Below are 19,227 nucleotides of genomic sequence, written 5' to 3'. Positions count from 1 at the left end.
TTTTTCCCACAGCAGGGTCAGTGGAGAGGAGTAATTCCAGGATTAAGGGAAGACTTAGACTCAATTTACATCCCAGCTGGATGAGAATGGCACGGAAAACCCAAGCACCTTTCAAATGCTAACGGGAGGAATAGAGGGATAATGGTCTTGGAACCAACACAGGGATGTTTCAATTGCAAGCAGAGGCAAACACAGGAGATTTTGAAAGAACACAGCTCAAATGTGGATTTAGAAGATGATGAGTGCTGGCAGGAGCGGGAATAGGAAGCAGGTGACCAACACTTCTAATGAGAACATGCAATGTGTCAGACAGCACCTTGCAGCACAACCAAGGGAAGAATAAAATAAAGGCAGAGACTTTGAAGTCCTGTGGGCCAAGGTTTTAACATCCAAACATGTCTCACCACAGCTACACACTCTGTACTCATCCTGCAAAGAGGAGAGGCAAAGCAAATAGCAGGATCATGAAAATTATTCAGGCAAGGTGGGATGGTGGGAATGAAAGGATGAACCAGAGCAAAAAGTCGAAAGGGATTATTGAAAAAATACCCAAACCATTCAAACGTGGTGAATGAATCTCAGTGCAGTAAAACTGAAAGGAAAGGTGGTGGCCATAGAGGTTTTGGGGCATCTGTCAACTGCTGAAGAGTGAAAATGAAAAACACAGAATTACTAACAACCCCTAAACCCCAAAATCTCAGTGGATGGAGAAGAGCGTCATTTTGGAGGCCACTGGATATATTGCAATTATACCAGCTAAGGGAATGACCCAAAGCATTCTGATTTGAACATCTGAGGTTTGTGAAAACATCACTGGGGGAGATCTGTGACTCTCAGATGTGAAATGCCTGAACCACCAGTAAAAAAGGGGACAGGGCAAAGTCTCTGCTGCAGCAGCAGCAGCAGGTACCTATAGGAGCTCTTCCAGCTTGCAGTGAGTTCTAGCCTGGCCTGCAGGGAATGAAGATGCTCCCACACATGCCCAGGATATTTCAGCTCCGTGGTTGCAGCAATTTTTTTTTTTTTTAATGAGAATCAGGGGCGGCAGAGACTGAGACTGAGGCTCAGCCTTGGGAATGTCATGTGGAACATGCATTCCTTCTCACCACTAACAGCTGAAGGGCTCCATCCTGAACCTGCTGGATGCTGAAAATCCAGCCAGGAACCACAGGACTGTGCCAGTGTCACCGTCTGGCATCTGACATCAGGATGTGGTCACCCCTTTCCCAGCCGTGGGGACCTGTGTCTTCTGAGTCTGCATATCCATAAATGTCAGGGATGGTTCTGTGCAGCCTCTGCCACATGGGATGGCAGGATTTCAGCTGGCTCCTCTGCCAGTGCTCAGTCCCCAGGAATAAAGGCAGGACTGCTCACATCTCTGATTGTTCTTATACTTCCCCGGCACTGCCAAATTCCCACACTGGGGTCAGGCCTGTGACATTTCCCCTCTGGGTTGGCTGTTGTCCATCCAGGCTCCCTGTGAGGACCCCCTGCCTGCCAGGTTGTGAGCAAACCCAGCTTCAAGAAACTTGCAGCCAAAATGAGCCACTGGAGCACTTCCTATCCATCCACAGTGGGTGGACCTGGGAAGTTCCTCTGCAGGCACTTTTAGGTTGGCATGTTTTTCCCCTCCCTTTATAAAACAGAAGCTCCTGCCCAAATCCAAGAGATGAAGATAATCTCCCCTGTCTGAGCTCCCTTTAGCAAGGAAAAATCAGAATTGCAACAAAAACTTAGTGTTTTCCTTCAGATTACATCTCTCAAGCTGCCACAAATAAAGGCTCTGCCTAAGCCAAGCTGCTGTTACCAGACAAAGTTTCCTTCCCAGTTTGGGGTGAGCCTCCAATACAGTTTTTCCTCAGTGTTTCACAGCTTTTGGTTTTGCCCAAAGACAACTTACCTGGCTCACTTCCTGCTGTATCCCTGGGGAAATTTAGCCAGAAGATCATCAAGCAAGAGACTCTATCACATAAATCAGCAGAGATGAGGGCCCAAATGAGTGGGAAAACACAAAGACCACATAGAAATGGTACCTGTGGAGTCATTCAGCCATCCCTGTGCACCGATTTCAACCTCTGTGGCCTCCAGACAACGTGTTCAGACTCAGCTCTGGAGCCCAGGTGTCTGCATCCACATTTTGGTGACCAGGCTAGCACAAGTCACACCTCTTGGAAAACCTGAGAGGTTTCTCCTACCATTCCCACTCCTGCACACTGAGACCTGCTGAAGGCCCACCCAGGGCAACTCTGGAAGAGGAAAATGGCAGGACCTGGGGAAGGTCCCCCTGGGGGAGGAGCTGAGTGACAAGACAGCTCTGGAACATTTGCCGTGGCCTGGCAAAATAAAATAACCAATGAAACCCTCAAAGATCTTCCACAAAAGTTCCTCTCAGCAGCTCCGGGGAGCTGAGTGTCAGCACTCTAAGAACCTGCCCCAGAGGCTGGATTAAACAGCTAAAACACTCCTTCTAATCACTCATCACCTTCTGAGCCACTTTAGCAGATGTGAGAAAGGAGAAGTTAAAGAAAAGAGATGGGTTTATACTTGTTTTGAAGGTGGTGGGGATGTTTGTATTATTTTGCCCTGACTTGCTTGGGCAGCAACTTCTCAGTGGATAAGTTTCAATTTGCCTCCACGGCATAGGGGAAAATATCACAGTGCTCATCCCTGTTTTGTTCTGCTGTTTTATCAGGATTACAGATGGCCCTTTGTTCAAGGAAAATATTTTTTTCCTGCTTTTTTTTCCTACAAGAAAATTAAGATCTCAGCTATTCCACAATACCTGGAGAAGTGGTCAGGTATTATTACAAGCTGCTTAAATGCTGAACAATTCAGGATAAAGTTGTTCTCCTGGCCAATTCCTCTATTTTATTTTTGTTTTTCAATTTTTCTTTATTTTTTACTTTTAATTAAAAAAATCATTATAACCTTGACTGCAGTTTATAATGAACACTTAGAATAATAACAGTTCCAGGGTATGAACGAACATTCTACTCATCCCTAACAAATCTATGAGCAAAAGTCAATAAGAAAATAACAGTGACGCGTTTAAGACAGGATTTCTGTTCTACTTTTAAATCTCTTCTTAGGTTTTAGTACAGATCAAAGTAAAGAGAAGGAAAAGATGCAAGAAAATTAGAAACCCTTCTTGGTTCAAAAGTGCATCTCCTTGGGCAAAGGCAACAGGGGACAGATTCACTGAGAGGCAAGTTCAGAGCCAAGTGAGCAGTTTTGATATGGAAAGATACAAGGTTTATCTTGTAGTAGGGCACAGACGTCAAGATGTGCATGGAGAAGTCTTCTGGAAAGATTTATTGCTCACATATCCACTCAAATCCTTCCCAGCATGAAAACTTCAAAATGGGGCTCAGCAGTTTGTCTGCAAAGAGGGTCTTGGGACAATCGATCAGAATTTATTTATTTATTTATTTATTTCAATGGAATAAATCAGTTTGTGATGCCCCACTCTGTGGGTGTACTCTCCTTCCAAACTAGGACTTTCCATTTAGCTTAAAATTCCTTCTTCCCAAACAATCTGAGCTGAACTAATCTCATTGCAGTTTGGAGGAGGAGCTGACTGGGAATGCAACGGAAAAAGGACAGGAACTGGAGTGAAATAATTTATTGTATCATAGCCCCTCCGGGATTTTTGCAGTTAGGATTGGCTTTGCTGAATGTTGTGTTCTGGAAAAAGTGAAGTAAATAATGAGTGCAAACAAATTCATTCTGCATGGAAATCCAACCCAGTCTCCATGATCCTCCACCCCATCCCACTCCTTGCCACCATAACCTCAGGAGATCTACCATGAAGAAGAACCAAAGTTTTGCCCCTGGGGAAGGTCAAGGGAAGATGTTACGCCCCTTGCTCAGTGCTGATGAGGCTGGACCTGGAAAACAGGGTCTTCACCCTGGAAAACAGGATCTTCCCCCTCTCACCACTTCAAGAAGGCTGCAAAGGAATCAAACAGGTCTCATGGAGGGCTTGGAAGATGGTTAGGGATGAGGAAGGATGTCCTGCAAAGAGAATATGGCAGACTGGGTCCCCCGTAGTTTTTCCAGCGCAGAGGGACACATTAAGGAGCTTTTTTCCTGTTGTCCCATGTGTTCCCATGTTCAAAGAATGACCAGCCCTGCAAATCCTGCTCTCCCACTCCCAGTGCCATCTCTACCTTCTTCCTTCACATGTTGTTCACCAAGATCACCGTGGCCCTTCCTCCAACTCCACTCAGGCACACTTCAATCCCACAGCTGGACATTTTTTCAGGATCAGCTTCCAGGTCCTTGCACTCCTACTCTCCCTAGCACAATCCACAGCTGAGTCATGACTACAAAGTCACCACCAAGCATGGGAGATACAGATTAAATATCCCTGGTGTGGGCAAACCTCAAAGGGAATTTAGCAATTGTGAGTCAAGGAGATGGAATTCAATATACCAGGTTTCATTAAAAAAAAAAATCTAAGCCTAATTGCAACATATTTTAAATTTATGGAAATGTTAAAAAATGCATGAAATCATTTTAGCCCTTATTAGAAGAATATATTTATGTCCTTTTATTTGAACTTCCCCCTTATCAGGAGATACTTCCCAGCCTTTGAAGACAGTTGAACTTTCCTTAGTTATTTGACTAGCCAGAGGAGTTATTCAAACATTCTTTACTCTGAATTTGAAATAAAAAGAAGGGAATAATTATAATCAGCCATTTGCTTGCATTTGTTGAGCTGAGTTGTCTCTGCTGTTGGCTTTCCTCTTCATGCCCCTCTCAACTCAGTTTAAAGCAAAAGAACTGGGGATGAAAGTGCTGGAGGTTCACCAGCTCAGCTCATCAATATCTGGTGTGGGCACTCTGTCCCCTGTTCTCTGGAGAAGAGGACCTGGAAAGAGGATGTGTTACAGGAAAAGAGTGGAGCACCCAGCGAAGCCTTTGCATCACTCAATCTCTGTCTAACAGCCAGATCTTTCTCCACATCTTATGCACCAGGGGCTTCCATGTGTAAAAGAAAGGGACAGGGTCACTGCTGTTGAACTAAACCAAGAAGAAGCAAGATTAACATCCCTCCTAGCTTTAATTATTTGGGAGAACTGAAAAAAATGCCTTTGAGGACGTGGCAGATTTACCACCAGCATACAAAAACCTGATGTAAGGCTGATTATAGATTCCTGTAAGTTCTTTGGGCTGAAGGCCGGGGAGGTGTAGGAAGACTGTGCCAGCACGTGCGTGTGTGCATGCGAGACAGGCAGGGACGGGCAGGGCCATGCACAGCCGAATCCACACGTTCCCCTGGGCTTGCTGCTCCAACATAGCCCTTGGGCAGCTTCCCCGAGCCTCTGGAGCACCCTCCATTCTTTACGGGGATGAGGCCAACCTCCTCCTCCCGGGAAGAGCGCCCCGGCCCCACGCGTGCAAGGGAACATGCCTCCACTTACTATTGCAAGCCTTCCTATTGCATAGTCGTCCTTCCTCCAGGACTCCCTCGCAGGCCAGGCCCTCGTTGGGAAGGGGCTTGCAGGAGCGCATGCGGGTCTGCAGGCCGCCCCCACAGTCCTTGGTGCAGTCGCCCCAAGCCGACCACGAGTTCCAACCACCTGGGCAAAATCCAGAAAAGCCCTATCAGCTTCAGTGAGAGCCCAGCGCCCAGGGAGCCGAGGCAACACCAGCCTGGCAAACCCTGCCTGTACCAGCTGCCAGGACCTGAAACTGGGGTGTCTTTAAAAGTGGTGGAACTGGACACTGCGGGGTAGCCCAGAGAGTCAAGAAGGGGAAGGGAGAAGCATTGCCTGCTTTTACATTGACTTCTCTTCAGTTATTCCTATTTCCAGAGTTTAAGAAGTGGTTGGACAACACCTTCAGGCACATGGCGGTGTTCTTGGGGCTGTCCTGGGCAGAGCCAGGAGTTGGACTTCAGTGATCCTTGGAGGTCCCTTCCAACTCAGGATATTCTATGATTCTAACTAGTTCTGCTCTTCCTGTGCTTACTGTGGCAAAGAGCTCCCCTCTCACAAGACCCCCTGCCCATTTGGTGTCCTGTTGGCTTCTAACCCCAGAAGACACAAGCAAAAACCACTTCAAGGAACAAATCCATCATTTGGAGGTTGAGTCTCGTCCTTCTGCCTCCACACAAACACGTGATGTGAAGAGAGCTGGGCAGGGACAAGTGTTCTACCATCCATATTCCCCCAAAAAAGACGTTTCCTGTCCCCACACTGCAGACCGACCAGCCACAGAGAGGCACCGCTCTCAAGGACAGCTTTGATGGGGGAATAATGTGGGAATGACATTCTCCTCCAGCACCCTTTGCAGACCCCACGAGGAGCAACCTGTGAGCACCATAAGATGAAGGTGCATTTCTGGCTCCTCTCCCCAGCCATGCTTGGTGCTGATGTCAGCAATGCTCAGCTTTTCCCCGTGTACCACAATCTACAGCCCTGAAAACTGATGGATCCACCTGGCTACAGCAATGATCCTCCTACTTAGGAAGGGAAATTCGGAGCCTCTGCAGCCTTCTGTACCCTGTGTCTTTACAGCCTCCTGCCGAGAACAACTGGCCCTGGTGGAATGTCCATAAATGCTGATGGCAGGACGGACTGTGAAGACCATCTGAATCTGGCTCACCTCCCACAGTCCAAACGCCTGCAGGGAGCCCAGCAAGGCTGAGTTTTGGGTTGTAAAAGACAGCAGGGGATTATCCAATCCTTTCTGGTGATGCATAAACTGTCACATCCCTCAGTGGTCAGTTCGCTCCTCACTGGCCGCATGCAGCAATCTAAAATCTGCTGAAATAAGTCTTGGCTTGACTGTTCTGCTCCATCGTTTGTCCACCTCATGGGGAGGAGCAGAGGTGGTCCTTCAGCCCAGAGGTGGCCGCTTTCACATGGCTGCTTTTCCTGCTGTGAATTCTCTCATTACCCACAGCTACCCTTGGAGATGTTTCAGGTCCAGGGAATTCTGCTGTGTGTTGTGCTCAGGCACAGATAAGGATAACGAGCTGAAGATGCAGGGTTTTTTTGAAGACAGGAAACACTGGGAAAATTCTTGTTTTTTAAAATAAAAATGAAATAAATCCCCCCCTTTTTTTTTTCTCCCTTGCCAACAGTCAGAGAATTCAAAGATGCAGATGATCCACTTGAGCTGACTCAGCCTCCCTGAATTGCTGTTTATGAGGAAACTGTGGCTGTACTTTGTGCTCTGGGCTCTGCTGGTCCCTACATGCCCTAGACAGGACACCAGCCCTGTCTGGAAAAACGAGCCCAACTAGGTGCCAGATCAGAATTTAGGGACATTACCAGCACCCCCTTGCACAGGGATGGGCAAATACTCATCCACCTCCACTGCAAAAACCCACGAGTTCATACTCTGCTACCTCCAGCCTGGCTGTGTTTTAACTTTTCCCTCCAAGACAGAGAGAAAATAAACACAAGCTCAGCAACATTCCCACTGTTGGTGGCCACGGAACCTGCTCAGATACTTAATCATGAGAATAACATGGAAAAACGAAGTGGGATGGAAATGGAGGGCAGTGAACCTGCCAGCAAAGTGCTCAGATCCTGATAGCAGCATGGGAAATGGAGTTATTACTGGCACACAACAAATATTTGACCTTGAAGAAGACTGTCTTTCCCTCAAAAGTCACTTTCTGCGCTGGTCACTTTTCTAAACAGCATGGGAACGCAGGCTTTTCTTCCATTTCCTGATGGGAGACGGATTGTGTTTCATTTGTAAGAGAAACCATTGGCATAATGAGACGTATCCCGATGCCTGGCTCAAGCTGATCAATAGGATATCTGTAACCAGACACGTTTAGGAGTTAATCAACTCCTGGCTTGCCCTTTTCAGGATGTCTTTTTTTAGTCTCACTCCCTTGCAGATTAGGAGTGAGGCTGGGGAAGGGAGAAAGCAGCTCCATGCAAGCCTTGGCTGGGATTGTGGTTTATTTGGGATCCTTTTTGTTGAGACAAAATGCGTAATTGCTCCAGTGTCTTTACAAGTTATTTTATATTGTCTTCTGTAAGCAAAATACGGACCCAGAGTTGTGGCAAAATATGGTCATCGTGGTGTCCCTAGTTTGATGATGAATTGTGCAAATAGTTCTGCATTTTGGGATATGACCTGTTATGGCATTGATCCCCTAAAATATACATAGAAATAGATGCTGCCTGGTCTCACTACAGGAAAGAAAAAAAGGGAAAATGAACGTACCAGTGTTTGATTTCTTAAATCACAGAATCACAGAATGGTTTGGGATGGAAGAGACCTTACACATCACCTTGTTCCAACCCCCTGCCATGGGCAGGGACACCTTCCACTATCCCAGGTTGCTCCAAGCCTCATCTAACCTGGCCTTGAACACTTTCAGTGAGGAGGCAGCCACAGCTTCTCTGGGCAGCCTGTGCCAGGGCCTCACCAGCCTCACAGAGAAGAATTTCTCCCTAATATCTGACCTAAACCTGCTCTCTTTCAGTTCGAAGCCATTCCCCCTTGTCCTGTCACTCCAGGCCTTTGCAAAAAGTCTCTCTCCATTTTTCCTGTAGGTTCCCTTCAGATACTGGAAGGCCACAATTTGGTCACCCCAAACCTTCTCTTCTCCCGGCTGAACAATCCCAATTCTCCCAGCCTTTCCTCACAGCAGAGCTGCTCCATCCCTCTGATCATCCTGGTGCCTCGTCTGGACTGGCTCCAACAGCTCCATGTCCTTCCTGTGCTGGACCCCAGACCTGGAAGCAGCTCTGCTGCTGAGATCTCACCTGAGCAGAGCAGAGGGGGTGACTCTTACTCTGCTTATCCTCAGCAATGGGAGAGACGGTCAAAATAAGATAAAAACTTTCATGATCTCAAATCCTTAACTGGAATGAGATCAGTTTATGAGGTTGAGCACAGATAACTTCCTCCCTCTCCTTATTACTCAGTTTCCATCCCATTTGTGAGTACTAAAGAGGAGCTAGAGAAGTACCAGGACACTTAGTAAATCAACCTAGGCATTTACAACCAAGACAAAGGTATTCCCCACTTTATGGAGCAGTCCTTTTATATCATCAGGTTGTACCACTGTCCTGACAAATTAAATGCTGCATGTTATTTATCTTGTTTATTGGCTGTCAGATAAACCTTTCAAAATCCCCCTTCTTTTCCTGGGTCTAGTCTTTCAGTGCTTCAAGTGATTTGTCTTTTTTAGTGGAGCTGTGAACAAGTGGTTAAGAGTCTATTATATGAAGTTATTCCCATCCCGCCTTTCGGGGGGAAAAATGCTGTGCCATGAGGAAAACACAGGGTTCTTGTGCCCGCTGCTGCATCTGGCTTCTGGAAAGGAGCGGCTGAGGGAGCTGGAGGGGCTCAGCCTGGAGAAAAGGAGGCTGAAGGGAGACCTCACCTCTCTCTGCAACTCCCTGGCAGGAGCTTGTAGTGAGATGGGTGTCAGACTCTTCTCCCAGGTAACAAGTGACGGGATGAAATGGCCTCAAGATGTGCCAGGGGGAGTTTTGGATTATATATTCTGAAAAATTTCTTCACAGAAAGGTTTGTTAAGCATTGGAACAGGCTGCCCAAGGAAGAGGTGGAGTCATCATCCCTGTGAGCATTCAAACAAGGTATGGATGTGGCACTTGAGGACATGGTGGTGGTGAACATGGTGGGGGTGCTACACTGGCAGTTGGGCTTGGTGATCTTTGAGGTCTTTTCCAACCTTAATGATTCCATGATTCTACGAAAAGAATGTCTACAATGGCTGTGGAATTATCTACGATGGCTGTGGTGTCACACAGATGCTTTCAGCCCAATGCTGCAGGAGACCCATGAGTGTGATGTGGTCCTTGCAGAGGCTGCAGAGCTGCCCCATCACTCAGTTCATCACTCAGTCTCTGCTTGTTGAGCTGACACAGCCCCCACAGACTCCCCATCTTCTAGAAAAAGTTCATCCCCTCTTGCCACCACATAATCCCTTGCTCTGCCCCTTCCTCCATTTGGAGCATGAGGCTGGACATTTTTTGGTGCTGGAAAGTGAGGAATCCACATGAAATGCAGTGCAGACTCGCTCTGAAGTTAATGGGACCCTTTGCAGACAGTCCCTGTTACCCCTGGGGTCCCGTTCCATGAGCTCTTAGCAAACTGCTGCTCCCGCTGATCGATGCAGGTTGAGTTGCCATCTGTCCTTAATCCAGAAATAATGAGGCTGCTGCAACTGCTCTATAAAGGATTTTGCTTTTCAAAGGCACTGACTCCTCTGAAGGTCACACACTCAACCTGTTCCCACTTTTCTCAGCTATGGCCCCGTAGAATCACAGAGTTCTCTCACTTTGCCCTTTATTCCCCTAAACTGGAGGAGCTGTGGCTCACGCCTCCATCTCCAGAGGTTCCCATCACAACCAGCAGCTGTCACCTTGATCACACAGCCACGTTTAACTTGTATTTTTTATTTTTGGAGAAAAGCCGAAGTTCCTAGAATGTGTTTTAACAAAGGTGGCTGTTGCATCTGAGGCTTGTGGCTGGTTGAATGCCTGTCATTCAGGGAGGCCTTTAATCCAGTTTCTAAGGAGTTTTTTGATCCTTCTCAGTCAGTTCTTATCATGATCATGGACTAAACCAAATTACTTTTCATGCAAGGCTGACCTAATGCTTTCTAATTCTCTGGTTAAATGGAGAAAATTCCAAGATGGTTTACATCAACCAGCAAGCTCATATTTAGCATTTCTCATTCTGAATCTTAAGCAGAGATGCCAAAAGAATGGGTCCTCCCTACCGCAAATTAACCGAGAGGACTCCACTTAAACACCCCGTCCAAACACCCTTGATCTTTGGGAAGGTTTGCATCCTGATCCGGAGTTTATCTTCGCAGCTGACAGCTGCCATGTGTCTCAGATGCCAGTCAGTCAATCATGCCTTATAATTTAACAGCAATCCCTTAAATTAGATGGCAGTGGCAACAGCAAAAACTAGGAAATCAGCACAAGACAATCAATAGAGCACAGCAAAAGGGGCTTTGCTGACACTCCACATCCACCTCTGATTTTGCTTTTTTGGATTTAGCCTCTCACTGACCCCAGCTGAAGACACGTCTTCTTGGCAGCTGTCTCCAACTCGGCAGGTCAGGGCATTCTGTGTCTGAAAAACATGTCCAGACTGCAAAAACCCCACCACAGCTCTGTGTGCTACCACTGGGAATATTTGTAGTGGAATTTATATCACCATTTCTGAATCATCTCAATTAGCAAATGAGTGGTAAAAATGTCATTTCTTATGCGAATAGGGGGAAGGATACTGAAGGGAGATCAAGAGTGAGATTGTCTTATACCATGTGAATCCTAAATTTGTTATACAATGGGGTAAGTGGGGGAGCTGCTCCTTTATCACTCTCCTTTCTACTGAGCTGGAAAAGAGCAAGTCCAGAAGGGGCCATTTTGAAGACATACTTCTACTATACCAACCAGTGATCATTCCCTGGAAAGTCATACATTCAAGTTTGTTCCTTCTGTGGACAAAAAGGAGAGAAATCTTTCAGGAGGATGTCCCCTCCTCGTGTCCCATGCGATGAAAGTCAACAGCAGCACAAGTGAATTGCTCCAGTGGTTCCTCCTCTGCCCTTTCCAATATAAACCCTGTGTAACACTTGGCTGTTTTGCAGATTGTGCACGTTAATAGCAAAAACGATGCCCCAAACTCCCTAAAAACCAAAATCATTCCTTGCAAGGACATGCAGTGATAAGACAAGGGAGAATGATTTTAAGCTGAAAGACGGTAGACTTAGATTAGATAACAGGAAGGAATTCATTATGGTGAGGATGGTGAGGCCCTGGCACAGGATGCCCAGAGAAATTGTGGCTGCTCCATGCCTGGAAGTGTCCAAGGTCAGGTTGGATGGGACTTGGAGCAACTGGGGATAGTGGAAGGTGTCCCTGAACAAGACAGGAGGGTTGGAATGAGATGATCTTTAAGACCCCTTGGAAACCAAGCCATTCCATGATTGTTTGACTCTCCTCCACGGAAGGGAGATAGGTGAGCAGAAAAAAAATATAAACATGCATTAAAAGTCCATGAGCTGCCAGGGCAGGGTAGCCAGGGACTGGCTACTCCTTGAGTTTTCCAGTACTGGAATTGAGGAGTGTCAAATGAAACTGTCAGAAGGCAGGTGCAAAACCAGTGAATGACGTAATTTACAGACACAGAGTGGTGTCAAACAATGTGATGCTTTCACAGCACAAAAAGGTACCTAAATTTCCATGAATATAAAACATAACTGGGGGAATGCATGAAGGACAATCCCATAAACAGTAATAGACACAAACCCAGCACCTCTTGTTCAGAAGTTCCCTGGGCTTCAAGCTGCTGAGTTGTAAAGCTGGAAAGGACCTTCGGGATCATCGAGTCCAACCTCTGACCTTGTTGACCGAACCACAGCACTCAGTGCCATGTCCAATAATTTCTTGACCACTTCCAGGGATGGTGAATCCATCACCTCCCTGGGCAGCCCATTCCAATGTCTGACAACTTTTTCAGTGAAGAAATTCCTCCTGATGTCCAACATGAATCTCTCCTGGCACATTCTCTCTTTTCCTGTTGCTGGTTGCCTGGGAGAAGATGTTGAGCCCCACCTGGCCACAACCTCCTTTCAGGCTGTCTGGATGTTGTATGTTTGTCTTGTTCTGCTATCTTCCCTTGGTAGCCACTGCTAATGGAAGATATTGGGCCAGAAAACCCCTGATCTGGCCAACAAGATGGTTCCTGGTACTTTCCCAGTTGCTTGGCCTCTTCCTACATTAACTTTAACACTGTGACTCTCCTTTATGGAGATGTGGTCAGGGCACAGACAGCTCCAGGTTGAGCCAGTATTTCCTACCACCAAAATTTCCAAAATCTGCTCAGGTGACTCATTTCTGGGCACCCAAATAAATGACAATCATTCTTCAAAGCTGCTGAGTGGCCAAAGCTGCCACTGATTCCCACATCATTCACAAGTCCCCGCAAATGAAGGTAACGAGGTCAAATTTGTACAAACATTTAGGACCAGCTTCAATCTCCCTCTGCTCTACAAATCACTTAGGGAAGATGGAAATGAGGCCAGTGTGCAGCTTACAAGGAAACCCAGCAAAAAGCTGTGCTTATTACATGAATCCCTATAAATGAAACACTAGGGATAAGAGAGATTATTTATGTGGAAATGGTGGGGGTGGTGGGCAGAGAAATGAGAAAGGAAATGTTTAGTCTGGAACAGGAGATCAAATAAAACCGTGGAAAGATCTTCCCATAAGAAAACCATAGAGGCCTAATCACTTAACTCGTTTCAAAGCAGAGCAGGCAAAATATCAGAGAACAGAGCTGTGAAGAGAAATCCAGCGAGCACCACCGGGGAGGAATGAAATGCTTCCCCGCCCTGAACCTCTCTGAAGTTGTAAAAATCACACCAGAGCTGGGTTCACGCACTGCTTGCTTCTTCACGTTGCTGCAGACCCTGGGCAAAGCACAGAGGGGACACAGTGTCCCATTCAAATCTAACTGTGCAGCCCGAGATGATTGAAACCTTCCCTTATACCAGGGTCACCACCTATTTTCATAAAAGGAAATCAAAGGATAGCATTTGTGAAATTTCCTTTTAAAGGAGTTTCTTTAAAAGAAATGTTTTTAAAATGTCTTAAAATGTCTTTAAAAGATCTGTTGGGGACGTGGTTTAGTGGTGGGCTTGGCAGGGCTGGTTTAATGGCTGGACTCGATGATCTTCGAGGGCTTTTCCAACTCAAGCGATTCAATGATTCTCTGTTCCATCTTTCCTGGCTTGAAGGGCCTTGGCTTTCACCTATAAAACACTTGCAGAACACTGCATAAACCCATAAACGCCATAAAATGTTGTAACATCCAGAACTCTGCAAGCCCGTGCAATTCCATCTTGCTCCCTGGACAGCATTTCCACCTGAAGGATTCCTATGATCCCCAAGACTGCAGTTTCTCACTCTTCCACGAGCTGTGACATATTTCTTGTCACAAGAGCACTGCAAGGCAGGGCTGTGCCATTATTGCTTCTGTGAGATGAACTGGGGTGGTGTTGTAAAGCTAAAAGTCTCGCCCATGGTGTTTTTACAACACTGAGAGAAGTTCAGCTCTCTTCAGGTGAACATCTTCCATGAGGACAGAGAGAAAATCATCCAGGGGGACAACCCAGGAGCCAAGTGTCTCCCCCCAGAGCATTTTTGATGAGGACACCACATAATCTGTGTCTCCCAGCACTCCTGGCTCCACGAACGGCTCCCAAGATAGAGCCAGAAATGCAAACTCCAGCTGAGACAGCACCTTGGCACTGTTAAACCAAATATTTAATGCTGTTTTGATAGGCACAGCCAATCCCTCTTCATACAGAGATGTCAGTGATGTGGATTTTGCCTGGAAGGGGAACAGAGGTGGCTGAAAACCACATGGAAGTGTTTTTTGTGTGGTTACCTCAGAGGAAGGCTGGGGAACAGGCAGGTTGTCAGCAGGCATTACTCCCATCGGTGTCCTCTCCTCTGAGCTGTCGGGCACACTCACCCTGCACGGGAAGATGCTAATCCAGGCTGGGCAGAGGCTGCCATTCCCAGCTCTGCCCTTGACACCTTGTTGGTGTTTTCCGTCGCAGAAAGGAGCAGGTTTCAGGCTTGTCTCTGTGTCTCTGCCTCTTTCCAAGTTAAGATGGGCGCACCCAGAACAGCTGGCTCGTATTAACACTTGGGTGAGGTGAGGGGAAAATTGGGGGAAGCTAAACCATGGAATTGTAGAATGGTTTGGTTTGGAAGGGAGCTTAAATATCATTGAGTTCCAACCCTCCTGCCATGGGCAGGGACACCTCCCACTAGACCAGGCCAAGGCAAGATTCGGTAAAATTTTCAGGATTTAGACTTAATCTGATATTTTCCATTGCACAGGTAATGAATGCCTTTAAATATTTCTTTTTTTAGCACCTTTGGGGATAGCATATCTAGAAGGGAAATTCCTTCCCGACACTGTGGGGTTAGGGATCATAAAATCATAGATTCATTGTATGTTTTTTGTTGGAAGGGACCTTAAAGATCATCCTGCCATGGCCAGGGACATTTTCCACTGTCCCAGGCTGTTCAGAGCCTCATCCAACCTGGATTTGAACAATTCCAGGGATGGGACAGCCACAGCTTCTCTGGGCATACTGTACCAGGGCCTCACCACTCTGAGTGCAGAATATCATCCTAAATTCCCCAATTTCTTCAGTCCAAGGAGAAGGCAGAGACACCATTGGAGGCACCCAAATGAAAAGCTGCTTCCAAGTTGCTTAATGAGAGTTTTAGGAGGCAGCAGCTTCAGTTCTGCATCTGGGATGATCATCACGTGGTACCCAACATGCCTTGGCATCAAGGGCAAGAAATCAATATCATCAACCTTTACCAGCATTATAATGACGAGGTTAATATCGATCTTTTGACATTAAGGTGTGGTATGTGAGTCCTTAGCGTCATTGCTGGGAAGCTGAAGCTGCAGCACTGTAAAAGACTGCAGGCACAGCAATCTGCTCACAGATGCCTCAGAGACCCTGGATTAGAATGAACAAAGCAATTCTCAGCCTGATTTGTAATCGACCGTTCCCAAAGTTGTTGCCTTTTCTATCAGCGATGGGAGGGGATTATTCGCACGTGTCTGCTGTGTCCCTTCAAAGTCCCAGAGCGGCACAAGGAAATGCCAAATGGAATTCGTGTGGTCCCCCAGACAGCAGAATTGTGGTCTCAGCCTGTGTTTCTAGCTTGAAAACTAAATAGGAGTTAAGTCCTTGTTCTTTATAATCTCCTGATGTAGAACTGACGTTACCTTGCTACAGGTGAGGCCTCCCTCTCCTGAGGTGGTGATTTCTTCTGTAACCACCACTAAAAGAAAACCTTTTCTCTAATGAAAGCATCTCCATGAGTATTTCTTAACCCTGAGTCTACTGATCCAGTCCCTCATACCCATAATCTTCAGCCCTGAGAGATCAAGGTCTTAAAGGCTTAAACCGCTTCATTCCTAGAGACAAATCTGACGTGAAATTCCCTTGGTCTGAGGTCCCTCTTAAGAAAAGAAAGGCAGAGAATTGAATGATTAAATCATCACAGATGAGGAGATGCCATGAAGGCCCAGCATTTACCCAGGAATTTCTAAATGACTTTTCCTGTTGTTCCTATTTGCTATTTTTATTCCAGCAGTGTTAAGAGGCCTTGAGTAAGATGAGACTTGTTCTGGGATTGGCACTCCATGGGCAAAACAGTCACAGACAGTCCTTGATCCTGAGAGCCTGCATTAGGCTGTGCCTAATTACTGCTGTGATTGGAGCTACAGAGCGAGGGTGGTGAGTGTGTGTGGAGAGGGAAGAGGAGAAGAGTGGGTTTATTAACAGACAGACAGAGATTCAGACCACTTTACAAATTATTGACCCGACTTAATTGCTCATCATCATGTGCATTAGCCATTTTTTTTCTATGAGGGAAAGCAGACAAACGTCCCTGAGCTACAAGATTGTCTGAACAAATAGGCGGGTTCTGGACGGACCAAGGGTGGTGTTTTCCTCCCAGCACATTCCCCACATTGACTGGAAATTAATCCATAGAAGAATCGAGGATGGAGACAGATGGTGGAAGATTTCCCTGCCTTCTTTTTCCCTTTTGTCACCTTTGGTGCTCGGAGGAGTCAGGAGTGGTTGGGTTATCCTGGATTGCCAGGACTGTTCAGGATGGAGAGCCAGTGCACCAGGCGACTCCCTTTCCTATAACACTCCATGAAAAGAGGAACATGGGTAGATCCCTTTTGGATGACCTCACTGCAGCCTTCTAGTAACTAAAAGGGGTTTAAAAAGGAGGGAGAATGAATTCTTACATGGACAGATAATGACAGGACAAGCAGAAGTGGTTTTAAAGTAACAGAGGAGAGATTTAGATGTGATATTAAGAAGAAATTCTTCACTCAGATGGTGGTGAGACACTGGAAAATGTTGTCCAGAGAAGCTGTGGCTGTCCCATCTCTGGAAGTGTCCAAGGCCAGGTTGGACATGGCATGGAGCAAGGTTCTGTCCTGTGGGATTGGATTCTGTCCTGTGGAAAAGGGGTGGAACTGGATGATTTTTAAGGTCCCTTCCAACCCAAACCATTCCTTGATTCTATGAATGCAACATCCCCTAGACACTGACTGTTTGTCCAGCAAGTCTCACTTCAAACAAGGCAAACAACCTCTCATAATTATATCTACTAATTGCCAGTGACTGCTATCTGAAGAGCTGTGCCATACTTTATTTTCCTCTGGAGTCATCTGGGATGGCCCATGAAGACCAAAAGCAGGAAGCCGGTGAAGGATGGATCTGCACTGCCTGGCTCCAGAGGATTCCCAAATGTCTCAGGTTGGATGCATCTATTTTTTTTTTTCTTTTGAGCACATCATTATGAGCCAAGAGCAACATCTACTGGCCAAGCTGTTTAGCAGGACCAAGTGTAGATCTGGCACAATCCATAGATTTTACACAGCTGTGAGATTTTTAGGGATTACCCAAGCACCAGGAGCAGCACCAGCACTTCCCAGCTGTGCAAGCTGCCACCAAAGCAAATATCTCAGCCCTGCATGCGGCTTTTATCCATCCCTAATGTGAAAATTGCTTTACAGGCCCACTCTGTCCTGGGTAGCACATTTTGATAGGTGGAAGTATCTGTGTATCTCCATTTCTTCTTAGCAAAGTGCTCCTTGCACTTCCCACTGAGGTTTCCTGGGATGAAACAGGCTAAAGGTGAGCAGCATCCCATTTATTGCCACCTAAACTGCAAGGAACTTTCCATGGCTGGCATTCAAGGGGTCTAACTTTATATATCAAAAATAAAGGGTCCAAATTTGGAGGCTGAGACTGTTCTGGTGTCTCCTGGTGGGAGCTAAGAGCATGTGTGGACTTCAAAGTAGGGGGTCAGCATAAGAAGTGGTTCTGGCCAAGCTGGATTATGAGGAAAGATTATGGGAAGGGGCTTCACCCCCTAAAAGAGTCCGGATGTGTCAAATTCAATGTTGTTGTCAGCCCCTGGGGGCTTTTTCACAATCCTTCTCAGAAGGCAGCGTGGGAATGTGTGGGAATGAGAGTGAAAAATCAGTGAAGCTTCACCCAAAAAAATATTAGCAAGAAAAAAAAGAAAATGGAGAGACTGTGAGTTGATCTTACAGGAAGAGTGAGAACAAACCCCACGAATAACAGGCACAGCTCATGTCTCCACCTCTGCAGCCTGGAGCACTCGGCTGTTTGGGCACTGACAGGAAAACAGAGCTCTGAGGAATCCAAGTAAATTACACGTGAAAGACAATTTCCTCCCCTCACGAGGGCCACTTCTCCCCGCAGAACAGGATTTAAAGGGGAGTAAGAGAAAAGCAGGTGATCTGTATTCTGAGCTCACTGCAAGGTCACAGACCCCCCTGTAGAGCATTGCCAGGTGAGCAACAAACAGCCCAGGTGGTTTTAGAGGTCTGTGGTGCAGATCTGTCCACCTGAGCACTTCATAAATAGAGGAGGAAAATAAGAACTCTGCAAATATAGACTCTATATTTGGCCAGGTTTCTTAAGATGGAGATGGATCTCCCCCTAGAAATGCTCGTTTGTTGATTATAGAAGGAGACCACATGACCAATGTCTACACTGAGGATGTTTTTTGGTCAGAGAAATCCTTCTCTCATCAGGGATGAGAGGTGGCAGAGAACCACAAGTGGTTAAATGAGCAGGAACCACAAGCCAGAGCTGTATAAAAAGGGAAGGAACAACCCTGCCTGCTGCAGGCAGGTGGTGAACTCGCTCTATCCAGGTGCCTTTCCTGCTCCTGCTGACTCACAGCCACATCCCGCTGTCCCTTTGGCAGTCCCCCTCTCGGGACAGGACCCGCAGGTGTTCCTTGCAGACCAAACTGAAACCAGGGCATCTGAGGTGTGCAGGGAGCTGTGCCCTCTGCAGGGGCAGGACCAGCAGCATCACAGGACTCTGAGTGTCTGCTCAGGCTTGTCAGAAACCTCATGCCTGACCTCAGAAGAGTCATCTTCCCTCTGCCTGATTTCCAAGGTGGGAGTGTCTCTGATAATGATGAGAAATAGGATGATGTAGGAAGGTGCTGAAACTGGGAGAGACAAATTTTGCTCTCTGTGGCCACGATCTCTGGACATAGATCCCTGCTGGAAAGAGCCCTGTGGTTTTTACTAAGCCTGTTGTAGCCAAAAACCCCACCAGATCCCACAGTCACAATCTTATCCAGAAAGGGGTTGTAA

The 19,227-nt window shown here is 46.6% G+C and overlaps 1 protein-coding gene across 14 annotated transcripts in view; it reads right to left on the bottom strand.

The window, feature by feature from the left end:
* The window catches only part of ADGRB1 (adhesion G protein-coupled receptor B1), a 281,192-nt gene that overhangs the window by 153,425 nt on the left and 108,540 nt on the right, over positions 1-19,227 (bottom strand). For 12 of the 14 annotated variants that reach the window (XM_042035706.1, XM_042035708.1, XM_042035709.1 and 9 more), the window contains one exon: positions 5,427-5,585. The exons of the other annotated variants lie outside the window; for them this stretch is intronic. In XM_042035706.1, the coding sequence (XP_041891640.1) occupies positions 5,427-5,585 (159 nt within the window). The remainder of the gene's footprint in view (positions 1-5,426; positions 5,586-19,227) is intronic. 14 annotated transcript variants of the gene reach the window in all.

The sequence above is a fragment of the Corvus kubaryi genome, unplaced genomic scaffold, assembly GCF_017639235.1.
Source record: "Corvus kubaryi isolate FWS band 111438036 unplaced genomic scaffold, C.kubaryi_AGA036_p1.0 37385, whole genome shotgun sequence".
Lineage (NCBI taxonomy): Eukaryota > Metazoa > Chordata > Aves > Passeriformes > Corvidae > Corvus > Corvus kubaryi.
The sequence above is the reverse complement of the archived record's forward strand: the minus strand, read 5'-3'. Positions and strand labels throughout refer to the sequence as shown.